This window comes from Anguilla anguilla, chromosome 3 (genome assembly GCF_013347855.1).
Source record: "Anguilla anguilla isolate fAngAng1 chromosome 3, fAngAng1.pri, whole genome shotgun sequence".
In the NCBI taxonomy this organism is placed as follows: Eukaryota; Metazoa; Chordata; class Actinopteri; order Anguilliformes; family Anguillidae; genus Anguilla; species Anguilla anguilla.
In genome coordinates, this window is record NC_049203.1 from 24,374,498 (window position 1) to 24,397,523 (window position 23,026).

The following is a 23,026-nucleotide window of genomic DNA, read 5'->3' on the forward strand; positions in this document are numbered from 1 at the left end:
CATGCTGCGCTCCTCCAAGCAGCCAGGAGGGAATGCCATCCGAAAAGAGATCTAGGAGATTCTTGATGATCTATGTATGTGCCCTACAGCAGATCCTCTGCAATTCTGGAACACCCATTGTAACAAATATCCCACACCTGCCAAAGCAGCTGCAGACTACCTGCATGTCCCAGCATCTTCTGGAGCTGCAGATCATGTAATTAGCATCGATCGTTGTTCATTTTATGATCAAATGCTGATCAACTCTTGTTACTGAAAATACATACAACAAGGCTTATTGATAATGTTTGTGATTTTGGTGTTGCTTATTCTGCTTAACCCTTACATGGAACCCTTGAAAATTTGGGTCCCCAATGACTAAAAACAGAAGACCTGTTCTTTCTTAAACAAAAAGAAAAAGAAAAGGCTAATAATGGAAAATGGCTAAATTAGCAGTTACCTTTGTGGTAAAAAATAATGAAATTCTGAATTTCACATCATAAAACATGACTAATAAATGCAGTGTAAGGAAAGAATCTGTGAGAAACCATAGTGAAATAAAGGCATTGCTTGCAGATGGAAAGTATTTGTATTTTTAGAAACAAACACACATTTTCTAGAGGTTTATAAAGGGATCATTTTGAGATTTTTCAGAGACATTAAAGCCCTTGTCTCATGCATGGTTACATTAGTTCAAGGCCACAACACCTGAAGTGGCAATTATAGGCTATCACAAAATATCCTCTGTAGATAGATGACCTGCATAGACCAGACTGCAGTTATTTTCCAAATCAATCACATTTCTGTTTGGCAAATGGAGAGAACAATCAAGTGATCACGAAACTGCATTTTAATGATTCAACATGTTGTCTTCCTTATTAAATGCATATTAATCAATTAAAGTATTCTTGATTTGTGTTTGTGATATATGCTTTTAATTTCAATTCAAGAAATTTAATACTTCTACACATGAGAATATTTTGTATTAATACATCTGTAACAGTATTTGACCAAACATCGGATAAAAATATACTTTTTAATCTGTCTAAAATGTAATATCAGTGTTGATTTTACTATTTTGATTAGCTGCTGGTTAAATTAATTGCATTCAATGACATTATTTACAATTCAGATATTTGGAAATAATAATGATAGGAATGATGTTTACCAAAATCCATGCTAACCTTTCTGACATTTTGACAACACTATATTTTCCATGTTCCTATTTGACCTATCCTGGCTGGAAAATAGATAAAACTGACTTTTCTGAAAGGCTCGTGGTTTGCTTGACATGCACTCAAGCATCATTTTTGAGCTCGGTGTCGACACGGCAGGTCCCGAGTTTAATTTTCTCCGCTTTGGCTTTATCAAGAGCTACAAATCTGGGCTCCTTTGAAAGCTTATAGCTCCAATTTCGGTGAGCCGCCTGACGAAAGATAAAGCTGGGCTTCAATCGATCGAAAACACCCCCTCCTGGCCGTGAGGCACGGTCTGGTTCTCACTCTCACAGCTGAACTCTGACAGAGTTTGCAGGAGTCCACACTCGATGAAAGGCGCACTGTCGATGGAAAATGTACACTGCCGGAGTTTCTTTCAGACTTAGCATTTTTTCTGTGTAGCAGAAGTGCAGTTGGAAAAGGAGAGAGAGACCCCAGGCTCAGTTTATGCCTGCTTCTGTGGTCCACAGTGGGCTGCCAGCCCCAACAATAAAGAGGTCAATCGGGAGACTCCTACAGTGCAAACCGAGCCCTGGACAGTGGCCCCCACACCAATGCTCTTTGTTCTCCTGCCAAACACAGAGGCTCCCCACTGGCACCCACACTCACGCTGATCTCTAAATTAAGGCCAGATTATCATTATAAGGTACATTTGTGCCTCTCTGCAACAGTCACTTCTGATTTGTGAGAAATCTGCAGGTCCTGTTAAAAATCACACACTGTTTTCCAGCAGGGCACAGAAATTGCATGTTCACAGATTTCCTGCTGCTCCCGATATAAATGTCCTCTTTTTCTGTAAATTTGTAAAGGATGAGGGTAGCAACAACATGTTTGCTGAGGTTATATCTACGCCCTGCAAAGAAGGCAGTGCATTTGTTTCAGTTAAGATGATTAGCTTAATTTATTGCCTAAATCTTGTACGATAAAAAAGGCACACAGTAGAAGTTTCAGTTTTAAATCAACTCTTATGGAGTGCATTTGATCCCTCTTTGGCTCATAGACTCTGTATGTACAATCCATACTGATTTCCATTCTTACCATACCCAAATAAGTACCTGACCGGATGCAGTGCAGTAACAGGGAAAGTCAATACTGTCTTGCAGTATAGTGCAAGTAGGGTTCTCCTGATATGGGATACCGGCATACTGAGCCAGATGAATCATCATGTGATGCTCAGGTTGTCAAAGTACCAAATCTATATCAATCTGTGCCCAGACTCATGTGACTGATTTCAGCGTCAACCCTGAGGCTCTAAGGGATCATCTCCTTCTATATCAGATAATACCAGACCGGTCTTCTCCCATCCAGTAAAGCTATCAGGCTTAATTCCATTCTGACAAACTCCAGGGTGTGGCTTAAAGGTCTCTCTTGGGGGCAGATTTAACACCAGCCATTTTGCCCAGAAAATAAAATTGGATGAGCAGAGTGAAACTGGGATATTACTGGGGCAACAGGATTGACCAGGGAGCTCAAAAGCTAGCTAGCTACACCAAGTGACATTTGCATTGGGATAAAGTCAATTTATTGTTTACCTGTTTACCCTTGAACTGTTCAACTGAAAATAAGGATGATTTGTATATTCTGGACAAATGTAACTCCCATTTGTGGTGGATACATCTATAAAATCTCTTAAATGCAAACAAAACATGACTTGTTCCCTGGACAATGTTATCTGGTAGCATATGCATCCAAAAGATTTTCAGCATGGCTAGACTGATCCATTTTTCATTGTTGTTTCAAATGTGTCCCCATTTAATCTCAGAGATGGCAGCACAGTCAAGCAGTTGGGCAAAGGGACGTATTCAAAATAAGCTGCCAAATTGGAATGAAAAGGCAACTGGCAAATTTCAGCCATTTTGTCTATCGTAGTAAATAGCTTCCATCGCCTCACAATGCAATCCCTGGCCCGGCTTAGCCTTCTGTACTGCCGTTTGAAATTAGAACTTCAGTAAGCATGGCATCTTGACATTCTGAGATATGTCAAAGATGTAAATGCACTTGAAAGTTGGTGCAGTTGTGTGCTGTGAAAGAGGGCTAATGTTTCCCTTGTTGTGATAAAAACTTCTTGTTCCATACCTCTCTCTCTCAAAGCACTTCCCCCAACAAGTTAATGAAGGGATACAAAGGTTTTATTTTTTAGTTGCTCAATTAGTTTAGCCTCCTCTTGCAACCTGACCTGATCCTGCTTGGTTTCACTAATGTACGCAGTTAGCAGTTACATTTAAGTAATTTTGTCTGTTTGTGAAAAATAAATAATCTGTGTATGTATTAATTACCTATGTTTTTACTTTTTTACATGTCTTGTAGCTGGATAATAGTGTTTTATGTCTGCATGTATCAGTGGTCATTAATTAAATTGATATACTGATGCATACTGTATTTTTCACAATAGTACATGGCCAAGCGCTTCCATGTGTTTTTGAGGCTTCTTCATTGGCTGTGGTTTTAATTAAACACATCTTCAGTTTAGTCATGAAACCTGGGGAAAGTACCTGACAGTAGATTTGACATGTGGCACATGGAGGTCTCTAGTGCCTGCCCAGGAGTTTTACCAGCTGAGCTGGAGCTGAAAAGAGCACAGACGCTGGCTGCAGGGTCAGACGGAATACCCGCTAAGTCGCCCAGCCACAGCTGTTTCAGGTGCCCAGATTAATGATCCTGCTGATTAAGTAAATAGTTATTAAATCCGACTGCCATCTTGCCTAATTGCCTGCCCAGCATCTGCCTCCTCCTCTTACACGGATGGTGGTATGACGTGCAGTAATGTGATTGGCTGTGCTGTATCTAGCTGCCAGCCCTATCCATGTGTGACTCAAAATCCCAAAATTTGTAACTCATGCTAGTGATATACTATATGACCAAAGGTATCTGTACACCGCTTGGTCTGGAGCTGTTTTTCAGGATTTGGGCAAGTTTCTGCCTGGATCTTTGTTCATGTCTCAGTTTGTAAATCATTTTTGCAAGAAATAGTTCACATTTCACAAAATTACACCTAAATTAAACACATACTTTCCTTCATCGTGAAGGAACTCCTATGTAAGTGTCAATCACAACAGCCTAAAAGCTGACCTGATTCAAATACATAGCTACTCTTTAGATGCAAGGTGTGCCTTCTAAAACCAATGGCAAAGCAATTTAAACAATACTATTGCAAAATGCGTTCAATAATTTTGCACACAAGGCTGAAATGCTTTCTACTGCAAATTCAATCGCATGGTGCCAGTCCCTGCTTGAAAAATCCTCTTCACAGCGTTGGATAAGTCTGGAATTGATTGCTTTGTCTTGATGGAACTGCATTCCTCCTTACTGCAGCTAGGCGCATTTTATTGGATCCCGGTCAGTGTCTTTTAAGTCAAAGCTAAATTGGCAAAAACGAAGTCAAAGGAAATGAAAGGCTTTGGACTGCCTATGTTTCATTCAGCCAATTAAAGCGAGAAAACACTTCAAAAGAGAGGCTATGGATGAGGTAGACTTCCAGCAGAGCATGTCAGGTATTCTGACAAGTTGTAGGGTGGACAGGATGCAATAAGCAGACCTAATTTTGATACACTACCATTTGCTACACCCTCCCGAGACCACCTTTCCACTGGGAACATTGTGGCTTCCATACTTCAGCTCTGCCAATTGCCAGAAATCTTTACACATGAAAAGACTGGGACATTGCATTTCTTTGACCTGCTCTTTCAGCATCCAGATCGACAGGTCTAAAAAGGTAAAAACTGAGATCGCAGTCTAGAGTTTGGAGAATAAAAACTGAAAATGGGAGAAGGAAAAAGTGTGTGTTTGTACATTTGGGACCCTGACAGTTTTCATTTTCTTTTTCTGACAGGATTAAGTGTCTATGAAATGTTTGTGTGATGGTGTCAGATGTTCCACAGGTTTAAGCAGTGGGGAAAAAAGCATGTTCTTAATTCCTGTCAGTAGGGTTTCCAATGGTTTACTCCAACTGTGTTCACAAAGAAAAAAGGGCCATCACCAAACCTCTTTTATGCAGTTCACCTGATGACAATAAGATAAATGGAGGCACAATGATCCTGACACTTGTGCCACAGGTTTGAATGACTGAGAAGAGAGGAGAGTAAGTACCCTACAAATATGTCTTGGATCCTTTTCATATTTCTATTCCGCTAGGAAAATGGAGTAGAAATCTTTTTTGTCCATTAATATATGACATAAATCTTCTTGTACCTCTCGGCTTACGATACAAAAGCAACATTTATACATAAATCAACTAATCATACATACATATAACACTAAGGACACAGTATGTATTATTTCCAGTGTAATAGATAAGAATAAAATAACTTACCTAACCTTAACCCTAATTTCTCCCAGGGGGACGTTCAGGAAATGCACATTGTTTATCTCAGCTGCCATGCCCTTGCTTAAAATTGAAAGAACAGATGGTATATTCCTTGCTAATGATACTTTGAACCTACGAATTGCTGGTAGCCCATGCTAAATGAGAAGTGCATTTAAAGATTTAAAAGATTGTCCATCTGACTCCCTGTGTAGTGTAGAGATGTAACAGTTGTTCATTGCCAGCTCTTGTACTAGCCTTGTTTGTAACATATACCAGTTTTTTTATGGTTCAAACACAGTTTCCCACACCAGGGTGATGTAATAAACATAACTCTCAATTAAAAATGTGTACTCTAAATCACCTATGAACTGAGCATAAGCTATACCGCGAGGAAGGCCCCGCTGTCATTGTTTTCTCTGATGGTGGGGCCCAACGTTGCTGTGGAAATAATTGTCAAGCATCCCTGCATTCCCAAATGGATGACTAAGGTGGTTTACAGTGGGGAAACAGATCTCTGTGAGGAACTTAAATGATCTCTGTGAGGAACTTAAATGATCATGTTTCCCCATCACATCTCAAGCCATCCAGTTGATAACAGTGGGTATTTACAAGTCATTTCTATGATAAAAACCTTGTATTTTTAGTTTTGTACTGATGTGGTCCCATCTGTGGACACATTTCACAAATGCAGAAAACACATTTTTGTCTACCTCTGACACTAGCTTTCTGACAAAAACAAATCTGAACATCAATACATCAACAACATTCATATCGTTCTTTATGTATTTCAGACACAAATTTTAAAAAATACTAGTTTGAATTAGCCTACATGGGATAACTCTCAGATAAAGGGAAACAGGACTTAGAAAAGCCTTTTATTAAATGTTTTTATTTATTTTTAATGAAAGCCATTGTTAAGTGCACTCTAGTTTAGATTTTTAAATTACCCATTATGAGGAAATATATAATAAAATCAAACATTAATGCATTGGCAGACAAACTTCTGTTTAATTACACTGATAGTTAAAGCAATGGGGCTGATATAAAGAATAATTTTGATTTGTTTTTTAAAAATCAAATGAAATGGAATAAAAAAATGTGATAATCACACCTGTGATTATCTGGATTGTACTGAAGGATGCATAACAGTATGGTAGTCTCAGACTGTCCGTCTATAAACCAACTCTGTCAGAAGTCTGGCTTACCAGCCTTTATTGATACTCATATTAAAATGTCTGCCATGCTCAACACGAGCCAACCTTAGCTGACTAATAATAGCAGGGCTTGTGCAAGCCTATAGCTAATGATGCACAGATTTTCGACTGAGACCCTGAGGTTACATTAACCCATGCACAGCTAATGGGAACATTATAAGGTCTTATTTGACAGTTTGTAAACATGTGCCTTTAATTACTGAACTGTGTTAAAGTGGTAAAGGAATTAAAGCAACTTCAACATTTCCGGGGTTTTTTTTTTTTTTTTTTTTTTTTTGCTTTGTTGTTACATGTTCTGCCCGCTACCTAGCTAGCGAGTAGAGATCTTCAGGTGCAAGCTAACAGCATTCTATTGAGGTAGAAACTAGCAAATGTTCCAGGTCACATGGACTAGGGGGAGAGCGAATAAGCATAGTATTGGGAGGGAATGTCAGGAGTGGGTGTGTACAATAGGACTGAACTTTAGAACCTTAACCTTTTTTTTTAAATGCCATATTGAAGCTCTTAGCACCCAATTCTGATATGGTTTGAAATGCAAATATTGGCCCGATATATCTGTCAGTCTGATCTATCGGTCGACATCTAGTATACCAATTGTATACAAATTCCAGCTCCACACTTTATATGTTTGATGTCATTTGTAGACCATTCCCCTAATGAAACTGTCAAAATATTTTTGATATTAATAAATAAAATTCAGCAATGGTAATTTACATCTATTTAATTAAATGTCTTTTTGCATCAATTCATGTCTACTGTACATTCCACTACTGCTCACAACAGTTACACTCAAGTCATCCTTGTACTTATGAAATTCCTGTCAGAAATGACCCTGTTAGTGGGTAGGGAAGGTCCATGCATAATGTACATGAACATCTCATTTATAAATACTGTTTTTAATCAACAATGTAATGATGCATGATTATCATGTCATTGTTTTTTTTTCTTATTCTCTGTCTGTAGGATGAATCCTCGTATGTAAATGGATATACAGCATATTGAATACTGCATCTTAATACTGCAGTCCCACGTGTCAAGATATTGCAGATCTACTATCTAATAATCAATCTATCAAAAGCAGTTGAAATCGATGTTTGTACCCACTCTAAAGCAAAAACAACACCCCCCCCTTCAGACTTAAGACTGACAAATGCCAGTGGGGAGAAGGAAAGCTGGCGTATGATGCGAGCGGCTTGATTTAATTAGGCTGCTATTATACTCACAAATCACCCCGGATTAGAATCAATGTCGTGCTGTCCCGCCAAGCACGGCTACACGTGTAGGAGATTCCTGACGACTCATGTGAAGATTGAGGAGACGGCCAAACCCACTCTGATCCATCTCGATTTGAGTCAAGCACAACCCGGGAGGATAAACAGAATATTTCTTTTTTTAAAACAGTGCCTTCGGTTCCAATTGAGTCCATAGGATTAATTTACTCTGGGGACACAACTAGTCAGAACTGAATATGAAGTCCCTATTGAAGTTTTTATGTTGACAGAAAGTCAAATGGGGGGTGGGATTTACGGAGGTCAATTTATCTGACTGAAATGACCAGTAAAAAGCTCTTTGTGCATTCTGTTTTGTGCCCGCAAAAAGTAATCACGAAGAATGATGATGTCAATGATCAATCATCTTTTGGTGCTCTGTCCTAGCAGATGGATGTGCTGTCATGTGTGGAATGATTGACCAGTTGAATCACATGTCCAAGATAGATTCACCCCAGTAGGGTCTAGCTATCTATTAAAGGGAAACTACTCCTAATTAAAAATAATTTCATTTATTGATCCATCCAGTGTGGGATTTTTAAAAAATGTGATTTTCAAAGCTGCAATTTTCTAAATATCTTTGCCGTGTCTTGCATCCAAAGCCTGGCTCTTTAACGCTTTCAACAGAACAATTTTATTTTAATTTTAGGATGGAGTTAGGGTTAGGGTCAGGTTAAAGCATGCAACAAGAAAAAGAAAAAAAATGTATATTGAGGATATTCTGCTGGTATAATTTTTGAATCTCAGAGGGCAATCCTGAAAATACATATTTCAAATACATTATTATTTTTTGGATGAATAGTTTGTATTTGTTTGAAAGAGATTATTGCAAAGTACAAAGTAAATCTTAAGATGCCATCAGCCGAAACATGCATTTTAGACTCAGCACTGAAATTGCATGTATGATCCACATTAACTACTGACTACATGAAAGATAAATTTATGAGGATTCAGACTTGACTTAAAAGTACTACAGTATTTCAAATTGTCATGACAGTCGAAAATGTAAAGTACGTGAACAGAGTGAAGTAGTCTATCACTCTTAAGAAGTAACTGTTCCTTGAGATGGGTCTTTCTACTGTGACATCTACTGTATACTGGTCATCTACTGGTATTTCACAGTTCTCCTCTGACAAACAAATCAATGCCCTGTTCTTAATGCATAACTAGTTTCTTGATTGTCTCTCAGTCACATACATAGCCTTTCCTAAGGTGTGGGTTTCCGCTCATGAATGTTCATTTTATCCACCAACTTCTTTATAAACATTCTAAATTATTACATGCTGACCTGATATACTTATCCTACATCTTCATGTCAGTAGCAATACACCACTCTCGCTTTGTCCGCCAGGGCTTGGGCCCTTCGAGAGATATAGGGGAGTGGGAGGAGGGGAGGGTTACTGAGTTACTGAGAATCAATACACCTGATACAGTGCTGCCCACGGAGATGTCTTTATGTCCCGTGGGATGAGATGTCAAAAAAATAAATCAACATTCACTGACAATATATCAATACGCCACAGTGGGCTCTCTCTGGTAGAGGGTATTATGGACAGTAAATAATGTCTTGGTTATTTTCCAGTATATTTTTACACGACACTATCCCTTTTTCAGTTAAAAGGCTTATCTTCATGAATGTATTATTATTATTATTCTCCTGGATTCCTAAATGAGGACACGTAAATATTTATATTTCCAATCATTTTACTCCATTTGCAGCATTGTCACAGCTATGTAATTACCTTAAGAATATTGGAGCATATTCACAAATATTTATCTTTCACTGCTGACAGCTTTCTGGACATCATATTCTCCATATATTAGAAACTGTCATAATTATATTAAACTTTTTTGTTAAATTTGAGGCTTGAATATTGTTAAATATTTGTAACTTATCAGTCTTCACATTAATTTGTGGTACTGTGGAAGCATGTTGGAAAATGGGGAAATGACTGGGAAACATGTGGGATGAACGTATCCCCAGGCAGTAATCCAGAAAGAGGTCTATCAGCGTGGCATTTGTGTGTAATTGCTGCCATTTTTCATCCTTATAGTCATGCCAACAGGGCACCACAGGGTACCCTGGCGAACCAAGTCTGGTCTTCTTCATGTTGGAGGTGATCAAGAGCCACACGCCAAGAGACAGGCTGCTGGTTCGCACCAGGCTGTAGCACAGGAAACCACAGTCAGTTTTGGTCTTTGCGAAACCAAACTTGAAACATGCATTCCTGAATTAAGCAGAAGCAATAAGTAATAATAATAATAATAATAATAATAATAATAATAAACAACAACAACAACAACAACAACAACAACAACAATAATAATGCCCAAAGTCATTCAAATAAGACACTATTTGAATCTAGGAAGAATAAAAAATAACCACTGTGCTATATTAGCATAAATATCCATATATGTGTGCACATGTGACAACAATTATGTTCATTTTCGAATTAATTTTATTTTTGACCTTAAATTGACATGACAAATTTAACACCCTGTACATTGTCCATTATAATGACTGCTAATTCAAGGCTTGCCCAACAAAATGCTCAGTGTTCAGTCAAGTCTAACATGAATCCAATAAGGACCAGAGCTGATTTTACACTTACTTTAACTGTACATCTGTGTTACGGCTATACAACAGCAACTGTGCGGCATTGGATTACATAAATAACATGGCTAAGTCAGTTACAGTTTCATGTGGTTAAATAAATATAGCAGGCCTGGGGCTGAGGCATCAGTATTTACTGCTGGTTTTCTTTTGTGCCATTCCAGCTGCTGACTTGTGTTACAACAGCAAGGCCTAACAAAAAGACCCTAGACTATTGACATTAATGACTGTGCCATAATGCAGCACAAGAAAGGAGTCTATTTTTAGCTTCCGTGGCCTCTGGTTAGGTTGGGTAAGTCCGGCGCTGATGACTAGGTTCGACCTTGTTATTCATTAATGCATGAAGCTGGTCCCCCACCAGGTCCCATAATGGCAGACCACATTGACACAAGCCCTACATTAGAGAAGGAAATGGAGCACTTTAGAAAATAATGAACCTCCGCCAGACATGCCTCTCCACCACCGATTAGCCAAGTAATTAATTACCTTGAAAACAATAGGACAAGGTGAAATGAAGCACAATAATTTTTATACCAAGATCAATGCCCTCTAAACATGTACTGCAACACATTCAGAACAGAGTATATGTATATTGGTAAACAGAGAATAATTATTTTAAATTATTATTCAGTGGACCAAAATCATCCTCAAAAACGGAGGAGAAAGGAGGGGTTGCACATGATCCTGCAGTCATGTGCTTGAAAAATAACTTAATCTGCAGCTCTAATCCTTGCTCTGCCTGAATTGCAGGAAGCTCAGTTCTGTTTTGATTCATTTGCCTTAGGAGAGAGTAGAACACCTGCCACCACATTTTACTCAATGTGAGATGGTAGTCTCTTTTCATAAAAATCTAAATTAGACATAAATAAGTCACTTCAGTTGTTAAATCGCATTTGTTAAAATTAATGTTATTAAACTGGTGTCCTGATCATTTTCCATGAGACAAGACAGTAGCAGATATTGACATTTTACATACAACGGTATGTAAATTAAATTCTGAATACATCACTGCTTGTCTCTAGACCTGGCCATAGTTACAGGTTTCTAGATAATTTAAGTCGGCAAAAGTCTCTATCACCCTATGAACAATCAGCCTTACTCTATTGCTATTGCTTGTCCATAAACGCAGTATACAGATTTACTACTTTGATACCTAGAGATTTCATTGCTTTCTTTAAAGTTACAATCTCGAAGATTTGTTTCGTTCTCTTTGGCGGTACCAATGGCGAAAAGCAGTAATTGCAGGTGTGTTTTTGGACCTCACTTCCCAGAGATCCAACCGGATCCAACCAGAATGTACACACTCATTCATTGTCTAACATTAGGCTAACTTAAGCTGCCTTTACACTGCCGAGCTGGGTTAAAATGCTGCAGCAGACCTGGGGTAGAATTAGTGATGATCAATTTCCACGTTCTTTATCCACCTTTTGCCCGGTATGAACATCTTTGTAGAGAAGAATTTACGGGATTCGCTGCAGCTCGTACAATGATGTATCTCATGCACACTAAACAGTCTCTCGTGAATGATTGTGGTCATATTTTTTAAACAACCGCCTTGCAAAATGTTACCGCTGGTGTTTCTGGTTTTGCTAGCAAACTGTTTGAGAATAAAGCAGAGTTGGGTGTTAAATTAGCAATCAGAACAAGAATAATAAAACAAAAACAAAGGAGATTTCATCAAAAAAGGGCAAGACTGAAGGACCATATGAGGAAGCGTAATAAAATAACGCTAATCCATACTGCTGTATTCTTTTTAGTTTTCTCCGGTTTGACATCTTTACACTGAAATCAGACCTGGCTCTGCTCCACCTATACCCCCTGGTTAATGTTCTGTGTAAAGATGGCTTTATTCCGAACATTTTAATATATTGATGAACTTGATGGCAATGTAAATAACGGTAACGTTAAGGCCAATTCAGATCAATGATTCGCAATGAGACAAAACGGTTTTAAAATGTTGCAGAGAAAATTGCAGCGGTGTGAACTGGTTTGTTCCAGAGTGTCTGAAGCCGTTGCCTGGGGTCTCAAAAGACCCACCTTGTCAAATCGCCAAGTGCAGTTAGAACGTTAACAATCAGACGTCTTGGAATTTCACAAGTTGCATCCAGTCTCGTAGTGAATCATTGATCTGAACTGACCTTTACTTAGCTACATTGCAACGTTGCAACAAGGTAGCATTGCATTCGAGAGACGTTTTGCGAGGTCGGTACCAGTCGGTAGCATTAGCTAGAATTTTTTCTAATTGTTAGATGACATTAAATTGTGTTAATTACATTAGCTAGCTAGCTAAAGCGACGTTACCTGATATGAGAAATGGATACTGTGCGCAACGTTGTCTAAACTAATGTTGCCTTTCTTGACATGGTCCGGTAGCTAACGTTAGCTGTGCAAATAGCTAGGCTATGTAATTTAGTAACGTTACATTGTCATCAAATGTAATACGAAATCTACATCAACAAATAATATGATCTCTCATGTTACACAAAAACTTTTTATGGTTCCATAACCCCCCCTTCTCTGTTTTTGTAATGCTAGCAGACACCTGAAAAAAAAAGTACACCGCTCACACGCAAGTGAGTTGAAGAGCAAGCCTGTTGCGTTAGCTCCGTCTACCCTCTCTGGCAGACCAGCCACTGATGGGTGATGGTCACTAACTATGCGCCGCTTGTGATTTTTCCCCGGGAATGTCGCCACAGACACCCAGTTCTTTAATCATTAATTATTATATTAATAATAATATAAATAATATAATAATAGGCTCAATCACCATTGTGTTACCTAATTCGGAAATAGATAGTGACTTAACAGACATTTATTTTAATGAAAATCTTCGAGATTACTTGAAAGTTGTGGTTCTTTAAAATTCCCAAATCTCCTAAAATACAGGTGAATGCTCTTTTTACACAACTGAAACATTTCCCATCAACACCACTGAAACTGTGCTACACAAAACTGTGCCTCGCGCACCAATGATTCTTCTTTACATTGGGAAACAACACCTTGTAGATGTGCTAGACCCACAAGAAGGATACCTTCCCATCTCAATGTACTGTTCTTTCCCCCTTTTTTCTTTTTCAGGGATTTCAAGCCTCAAGCAAAAAAAAAAATGGTACCTCAAGATCTAATTACAAACTCCACAAAAGGATTGTTCAGATGTCTCTACGGTAAATTTTCTGTACCGTTGAAAGGCTGGATGCTTGTCATTTTGGTAAAATGAAAGTGGTAAGCTATTAGGATGGGATTAGCTGGAAACACCAGTGAGTGTCACACTGTAGCATAGTGATAATATTTTTTTTTTTACTTTATTTGAATGGTTAATGACTGTTGACTGAGCCACGTGCTGGACTCATCTAAGGGTGACCAGATACTAACCACTTGCTTGAGGGGGGCTTTTTTTAAAACACGTTTTTCCCCTTTGAGTCCTTAATAATAACTCAATGCTCAGAGCATTTATTCTTTCTGGCCATAATGTGGAACTGCTGTCTCTGTAGTACATTATAACAAGTATCCAAAGTCACAGCAATAAAACTGTGCCAAAAGCCTCTAGCCACAGTACCAAAGTACCATCTGTTGCTGTGCTGTTGTCATTCATCCCCCCCATGTCAGTTTATCCAGGAACACGAAGAACAGGAATTAATTACACAGAATTCAGTCGGACATTCCTACCCAGGCTGTGGGAAGGGGAGTCAACTGTAAATCACAACCTTCGTACTAGTAATTTCACACTAGCTACACTTATAAATGAGCTTCTATGTATCAAGCAATGCACCTGTATGAGGTGGTACTGTATTGTGCTTTCATTACATGACACTACATCAGTATCATATTTGCTAGTCAGAGAATCCCCAAATTTAAATTAACATATATGAATCCGCCTGTGTTATATAAGCAATAGTGCAAGATCTAGTATAGACATTTCCAGACCAGTAAGTGTTTTTGCAAAATCACTAAAGCAGATAATGTATGTTAGCTATGCCAACCTAGAGCCATGGTACAAATATATAGAGAAAAACATACAATATCATAAGAAAAATCTGAATTTGTTACATTGGAGAAGAAGTGTGCCCTGTGATAGATTGGCCTGTCCAGGACATATTCCTGCCTCTCACCCACACTGGGACAGGCTCCAGGACCCTCCGAGACCCCACCCAGGAATAAGCGGATATAGATAATGGTTGGATAGGTGGATGGATAAGAAGTGCTCAGGGGCGGGGCTATTCCAAACACTGTGGAAACTGTGGGGCCAGTACAGACAGGAATCATGTCTAAGAAAAATGACAATGCAGTAGAGGGTAAGCCAGATCCCCCAAAGTTGCAGGATGGATAGGGCAGGCATGGCATATAATTATACAGATGGACTTTTCCCAAATTTGTGAAAGAGTTTGTTAAACTCCCACTGATCAGGACAGATCAAGCATACTCAATTAATGACACGCACTGGACTGACTCCTGTCAATGGGATTGTACTCTGTATATCTGTGAGGGAGGGGAAGTGTGAAGACCAGACGCGACCAAACAGGGGATCTATAAGTTACCAAAGGGGCACTCCAGTAACCACTGAGTCTCGTGAGAGACGAAATGAGAAGGGGGTGCTATACTCCTAAGGGACGTATCCCAAAAAATGAATAAACCCCTAAACGGGTAACTGAGGAAGGAGTATATAAAGAAAATAAAGGAACAGGGAAAAAAAGAAAACGACTTCGACCCGAAGCAGAGAAAAAGAAAATGTCTTTTCAAAAACAAACAAAAGACGTTCTGAGGCCAACTAAAACCAGGGGGGAAACTAGTTAGTAAGGGGCAGAAAGGTTTGTACCCCAACGGTGACACAATAACCCTTTAAAACCGCCAGCCTCAGAATCTGGACATATACCGTCCTAATACCTTTTTCTCAAAAGAAAAAACAAACAAACTGAAGTCAGAATTCTTTTTAAATTTCTTTGTTCTTAAATTCCTTACACCTTGCTCAGAAATACGACAGGGAACTGGCTAGAGCAAAACACGTTACACTCAAGCACCGTTCCACTGCCTACTGACGCTTTAAATACCCAGCCACAGGTGTGGCTGGTAATCAGCAGAAGATGTGAGCAACCCACAGGTGAAACAGATCAGAGGTAACCCTACAGGAATGCATGGAATGTTCAAGCAGGAACAATCCTCCCACAGGAACCAAAAATAACGATTAGCCGAGTGGCTAATCTGCAAGCTCGAACTAATCGTCCCCGCGCACCAAAATAACGATTAGCCGAGTGGCTAATCGGAATGCTAACCACTGAGCCGGTGCAGGCACAGAAAAATGATCTACCTGCACAGAAACCGTGACAATATCAAGCTGATTCATCTCAAGAAAATTAGGATAAGCTGTGATTCACCTTAATGTGCCTGTTACATTCATTATTGAACAATATTTTTACATTTTCCCCTTTTCCAAAGAAAATAACTGTCCCCCCATCTCATCCACTGCCATCAGCAGAAGGGGGAGGAGAGTTTGTTTTAATTCTCTAGTTTTATGATAGATTTCCTGTTCCCATTGAGCAATGACTAATGAAGATGGACACTGCAGGAAAAGGTCCTGAGAGTTTGAGTTTCTGTAATTCTCTTCCCTGTCAGAACAGCGGGAAGAAAAAAAACACTCCAGCAGCGTCATACATTTGTAGAAAGAATAAAATAAATAAATACACTTGTGGCTGTTCGCATGTCGAAGAGTGCCCATCTTTTCCAGTACTGATCTGAGGCGTGTTTCCACATGCACTGTTTTGGCCCCCCCACCTCAACAATGAAAACAATTAAATCAAGTGCAACCCTTCAATTAAGTGCAAACACCTATTATACACCTCCACTGTAAAAGATGAGGTCAAGGCCTTATTATTTCATATTTTTACAGGGATTCAGAGAGATAATTTGACACTCATTACTGGTGGTTGTGACACAAACTGACAAGATAAATAGAATCTTGCCACCTTGAAGTAAACTGAAGCATAATAATAATAATAATAATGATAATAATAAAGGTAAAGAAAGAAGGCATGAAATAACAAGCTTTTTTCAGGGGAGACATTGCAACTTTATTGATGTGAGAAACAAATATATATATATATATATATATATGATAAAAAATATCTGCTCTTCGATCTTCCAGACTTCATAGACTACAGCATATGGTTTAACAACCATCAGCTGTGCTGACCTTTAATTTAAAACGGAGAATGTGTTCAAAGAAAATTAAAAAATATATTTTTATAAACTTTGATGTTGATATGAATTGGGAAAAATGTAACATAGTCAATAATGCACAAAAAATACTGTGTCTACCCACAAGTCCTATATTTGAGTTTCTGCACATCCCACTCAGCTAGCAAATCTCCACAGATTCCTGGCCAAACTCCTCCACTCTGTCCCTGAGTCTCCCCAAATATGTTTACAGAATCTGAAAAGATTACATTTCAATTAACAAAGGAAATCAGTGGGACTCCTTGGGGTTTGAGAAGTGTGACTTGAGCTGTTATCATGAGCATTGCTAGATGATGAGCCAGCTTCTTCTTGTATATTATTCTGGTTATTATTTCAATTTGTTCAACACAGCTGTCAAATCTACAGGTGGGTAATATGACCACAGAAATGGAGCCAATAATAGACATGTTCTCCATCAACCCACATATAGCTCAGAGTCGTATCTGATAATCAAATGCCTTGCTCTTGGTTTGCCTCGAAAGAAACAAATTATACAATACAGAGTGTCAACAGGGTTTACGGGAAATAGATGCATAAATATATATACAGTACACACACAATAACAAGATCTCAAGAGTCTGAGCATATACAAATATTTCATATGATGATCACCTTTAGAACTGTGATATGTACGTTATTAAAAGTAAGCTTTCAAACCTCATCTAATAATCTTCTATTTATATGTTGACAAAAGCATTGAAAAAGCACATACACACATACATGCATACAGAAACACAGAAGCACACACACACACAATTTTAGAATTTTCAAAGGCTGTTCCAAAAGGATACCAGTTTAAGCTTATAACACTGTTGTAACTATATATGGAAATTTCAGTTTTTCTCATTGGTTAGAGTAAACGTAGGAGACAGTACCCTCAGACTTCAAAGAATGTGTTAAATTCAACATAATTCCCTCTTACATACTGTCCAAAGCCCTCTGTTTCATCTTCCCATCCAAGTACATGAACATCTGGCAATGTGACTTACTGCCAACACATTTAGCTTGAAAATGGGCATCTCTCTACAGGTTAGATTTAAAAAATGAGATTCCCTGCTGAATTAAGAGTCAAGATGAAGAAGGATTTACTTATTTTGGTTTGAACTGGTTCCTCGGTTGTGTGTTATTCCATCTCAGCTTTTTGTCTTCCTTTTGTTTTACTGCATTGAACCTGGACATTGGGTCATTTTCTAGAATGATCTCACCAGTTTATCATTCCTTTTAATGAACAACTTATTCAATGTTTCTTTTTGGTGAAATATAAGGAAACGGGCACAGCGCTGGCCTTTCTGTCCCTCTAGGTAGTGGGAGGGGGGGATGGGTGTTGGGGTGACAGTGATTGCCTCTGACTATCGTGGATGAAACACAATTTTTATTACCCCCCTGCCCCCGTTCGCTTGGCCCCCACCTCAAAAGAATGCCATTGAAGGTGGCCGCCCTTGTCACATTATGCCTAGAACTGGCCCTGTGTGGAACCTACATTGAGATGTCAGTTTATGGTTTCTCATCATGTTTTTCAGGCGTTATGTGTAGCCTGTTTAAAAATCCTATTCACTCTTAAATCTGCTCCAGATTTTGTTCCAGGTTGATTTCATTGTTTACTAAACATATTAATAAATTTGGAGGCCTAAATTCTTATCTTTAATAGTGAATAAATTAAATGAATCAATATGAGCCGTTACTTCCTATAGTTGATCAAATCTTGCATGCCAAACATAACACAAACAACCTAAATTGCTTTTGAGTTTCATTTTGTTGAAGCCATAAAATGCCTACAAGGCAGAAAGTAATATAGATCAGAACACAAACAAAAAGCACACCCTTCTTTTACAGCTCCCTCTGCCAATATATATTTTAAGAACTTCAGTTAGTTGTAAAAAAAAAAAAAAGAAAAGCTGGGTACTCACTGATGTGTATAGGTGGCCTTCTCCATTCATGGCGATGTACAAGCCTGTCTTCACAGACTGAATAGCGACAACTCGAAGACCCACAGGGATGAGATTGAACAGAGCTGAGGGAGAACAAGCATGGGAGCTCACTCACGGAGCACATATAAAAAGGCATATATGTGAACACATCTCAACAGAATAAACAGGAGCGCTGCTAATGCGAATAGCCCACGTAGTTATAGCTAATTAGCACCATCCTGGTGGATTTAATGTGTGTTTTGTTGGCCTGCAGAATGCCCTTCTCACTTCTTATGTAATAGTCATTGTTTGCTCTGATGAGATGCATTGTAGCAATCCTGGCAGTATTGTGAAGTACATCGGCATGGAAATTTAATTTCCCAGTTTTATGAATGCACCCATTATTCAACTTCTTTTGCCATCAAAATGACTTTAATGACCACACTCTGAAGCTTTGAAAGATGCAAAATACCATTTTGGGACCCTATAATCTGTAGTTCAGTTTCCACTGTTTGACTCCAAAACAAACACATTGATGCCTGTCAAAATATTATGACATACTTATATGGTAGTAACAAAGTTCACCAATATAACATAATTTTTACTGTAACAGTCATGCATATATACATGAGAATGCATCCGAGAAAGACTGTATTGAATAGCCTCAACAAGGATATTGCAAGGCTTCTGTGCGTGCTTGAAAGTCCCATCAGATTTTGAAGCTTCTTTCAATTTTAATAAAGGCCATTAGAAATGAATATTGTGCTATGTTTATATATGCATGACTTTACTCACGTACACGTTTGATTGAACACATGGGAAGGGGCAGACATGTTGGGTATGTAATTGGCAGCAAAGCACATTTTGCCTGGGTTCCTCTTCGTCTCTGTGCTGAATCAATTATGCACTCATGCATTTACTATGTACTTATTCAGGTGTGGAAGCATTCTGACACTGTAGATGAGGAGCACTAACGTGATGGAAATCCACAGATCCCTTGTTTTGCTCTCAAATGGGCCAACAATTGTGATATGTGTCAGAACAGTAGTGCTCACCAAGGATCAAATTTCTTCTGTCTGCATCCTAATCTGTACATACAGAGCTTTACACACTGTTTGAGCCAAAATACAAAACTGATCCTAGTTCAGCATGCCAATTCTGATGGTATTTCTGAATATAGTCTTGACACAGGTCCATGAACTAATGACGTTGCTGTTCAACTACTTTAGAATGTTGGATTTTGTGGCTCTTTGATTTTAGAACGGAGGCCAAGGTGTCCTGTTATTGAAAATTAATGCACACCCTTGGACCAATCAGAATTGATTATTCAGCCACTGTATAAACTATAACAAGGGTGTCACACTTCTCCAAATCCATGGTCTGGTTTAAACCTGGATTTTTTTCAGCCACAGTTTGGGTTTTTCTAGGAAAATGAAAGAAACAAAAACAAAATAGCAACACATTTCTTAATGAATGTTTTATGAAAGCAATTCTAATTTTAAATATAAAGGAACAATTACTGATCTTTTTTTAAAATTAAAATAACAGCTTCATTTATATTTTGTACTATTTCAAGATGAACAGTAATTTAAACAGTAATTAAAAACTAACAAAAATCCTCACTAATGACAAGCAGAAACTGTTGTGTTGGTGTATTCCGTTACTTAGCACACATTTGTGAATATGCTTCAATTATGCTTGAATTTCTGTTTCCTAAAAAGAAGAATTGTTCACATTCTCAGCGAGGTTGAGATGTTGGATACCAGGTGTCCACATACTTTTGGCGATGTAGTGTACAGTATGTTCTTATGGTGAACTACACTGTGTCTGTAAACTGTGCTCAACTTCACTTGGAAGTATGATGCTTTGCCAAATCACCAGAAGTGGACGTCAAGGCATTATGTAAGATGGAACAAGAGATAGAGAGAGCTATGTCTGAATGAACTTGTGGTCCAGGATGTGTGAACTGAGGCTGAGAAAATTCCTATCATGAAAAAGCAATCCAGTTACATACTGCAACCAAAATGATGCACCTCCCCCGGCTTTATCTGTGTACGAGAATTGACAGGTCATTTTAGTTCAAAAAAGTGTGAATGGCAGGACCGTGACGGGTGTCAGGCTGTCATCCGTGCTACAAATTTCATTCAAATTAGCAAACGTGTCAGCGGCTTGTTCACTGAGGCTTCACCACTCATTCCTGCCTTCTGAGATCAGATGGGGCCTGCTCAGTCACTGCTACCACACTTCCCCCTGATTTTATGAACAACACCCAGGCTCTGGTAACATTCACAGAACTGTGTCCTTGTGTGCATGTGTGCATGCATGACTACTTGCTTGTGTTTATACTGATATGGATCTGACATGACTTCATATGTGCCATGTCTTTCAGACAGCTGCCCAGTAAAAAAGTCTTCACTGAGTTTTGTTTTGTTTTGTTTGTTTCAAAACATAGTAGTTGACCTGGTGGAATATGAAATGGGTTCACTCGGTTTACTCAGAATATTAGCTCAGAATATTAAAGAGTAGTCCCTCAATTTTGTGCATTTGTGACAAAATGTTCTTTTAATATAACTGTAATACAGATCAATAGCAACATGTTAATGCAGCCAATACAATCAATACTTAAATTAAACATCCACAAACAGTAACTTGAGAATTGATGTGTTCACATGGAAAACTAAACCTCCACCAAAATATTCCATTATACATAACATGAGAGGAGAAAAAGTCTTCCACTTTAATTTGTACTACTAATGAATAAAGTTTGCTTCCATATAGTTCATACAAAAAAGAAGCTTCATGGTAGTAATAATTATGTAAAAAAAGAGATTTATAGTTATCAATTCTGAAGAAAATCTGAAACAGACATACAGTTTTATTCTTGTGCCACATAAGAAATGAAGTTAAAAGGTTAACTCACAAGAATTAGTGCTGTCATCCTTTGTCCCATCCAGAGATCCATCTGGGTTCATTTGCAAGTAGTATCCCTGCCTGCAATATAACCTGGTCACTATACCCTTTAGCTGGGGATCTGAGACAGACAGAAAGAGAAAGAGAGAGAAACAGAAACAGGGAGTGTTTGTTAGCAACAAACATTAATCTAAGTGAAAACAAATGCAATGATCAATATTATGATAGGTCATGAATAGGAGAAATGGCTGGTTTTTTTTTTCAAATATTTTTTTCACAGTTTACACTCAAATATATAATAAGACACAATATTTATATACACCTTAAATGAGCTACTGAACTGCTAATTAATGGCGTTTGAATTGCAGTGTGGCCCATGGTGTGCTCAACAGCACCCTCTTAAGGTTCTGCTTCAGAATATTAATTTTAAATTATCAGTTCAAACCACATTTTCAGCATTTAACCATTTCAGAAGCAACTGTAATTTCAACTAGTTAATTTGCAAGAACATACTTATTACATTTGAAGGTATGGGAAGCAGACAAGCCCCTGGTAAAATGTACTCATCCAGTACATTCAGTTTTGTGCCAGAACTGCACCATTAGCCGTTTTATCAAGACTTCTTATACCTGATCTCTAATAGAATGCTTGGCTCTACGTCATTTAATTGATCGGCTATCTACTGGTATGTAATTACTGTGATAATTTTGAGGATGTTGCGATGTTCTCAAATTGTGATGTTCTCAAATAGATTTTTTCCCCCTGCCAGATAATAAAATTGTGTTAATTTGAAATGGTAACATACATTCTCGGGAAAATGTCATGAAACAGAGCACATACTTCAACATGCACCCGACGCACCCCAAATCCAGTTTTGTACCCTTCAATACCCAGTAGATATTAGTATTCATCATAATACATAAACTTAAAATGCACTGCTATCAGTAACTTCAAATAATCATAAAACACTAGTTCTAGTCATTATTCCTTTGTACCCAGTCTCGCCTCTGTCAAAAAACTTGAAATTTGCTCGCAATGTGTCAAGAAATATGGCAGTGGTAAATTCCCATCAACTGAATTTAAGAAGTGCACACTCGCTTATGATTCTGTGACTTTATGGTGGTGTAATAAAAAGGCTTTTGGTCATCAACCACAAGTGACTGAGAATAACACAGCATGACACTATAACTATATGCTGCAATGCAGATGCAACTGGAAAAAAAGACGCTTCTTCATGAAGAAGAAACAAATGTGGAGAAAACATGGCCGAGGCAGGAAGGTCCTGTGCAGCAATGACAATCATTTATTTTCAAAGCGCGTCCGGTTTTATTTCGTGGTACAATCATCTCTGGGTGGAACCTTATTTTACTGGCTCCAATTGATTTT

At 38.3% G+C, this 23,026-nt stretch overlaps 1 protein-coding gene across 2 annotated transcripts in view; it reads right to left on the reverse strand.

Moving 5' to 3' along the window:
• LOC118223573 (fibroblast growth factor 14-like) overlaps positions 1 to 23,026 on the reverse strand; it is a 141,422-nt gene that overhangs the window by 14,131 nt on the left and 104,265 nt on the right. For both annotated transcript variants that reach the window (XM_035410277.1, XM_035410278.1), the window contains exons 2-3: positions 21,651 to 21,761; positions 18,731 to 18,834 (exon numbers count right to left, since the gene is read on the reverse strand). In XM_035410277.1, coding sequence (XP_035266168.1) covers positions 18,731 to 18,834; positions 21,651 to 21,761 — 215 coding nt within the window. The remainder of the gene's footprint in view (positions 1 to 18,730; positions 18,835 to 21,650; positions 21,762 to 23,026) is intronic.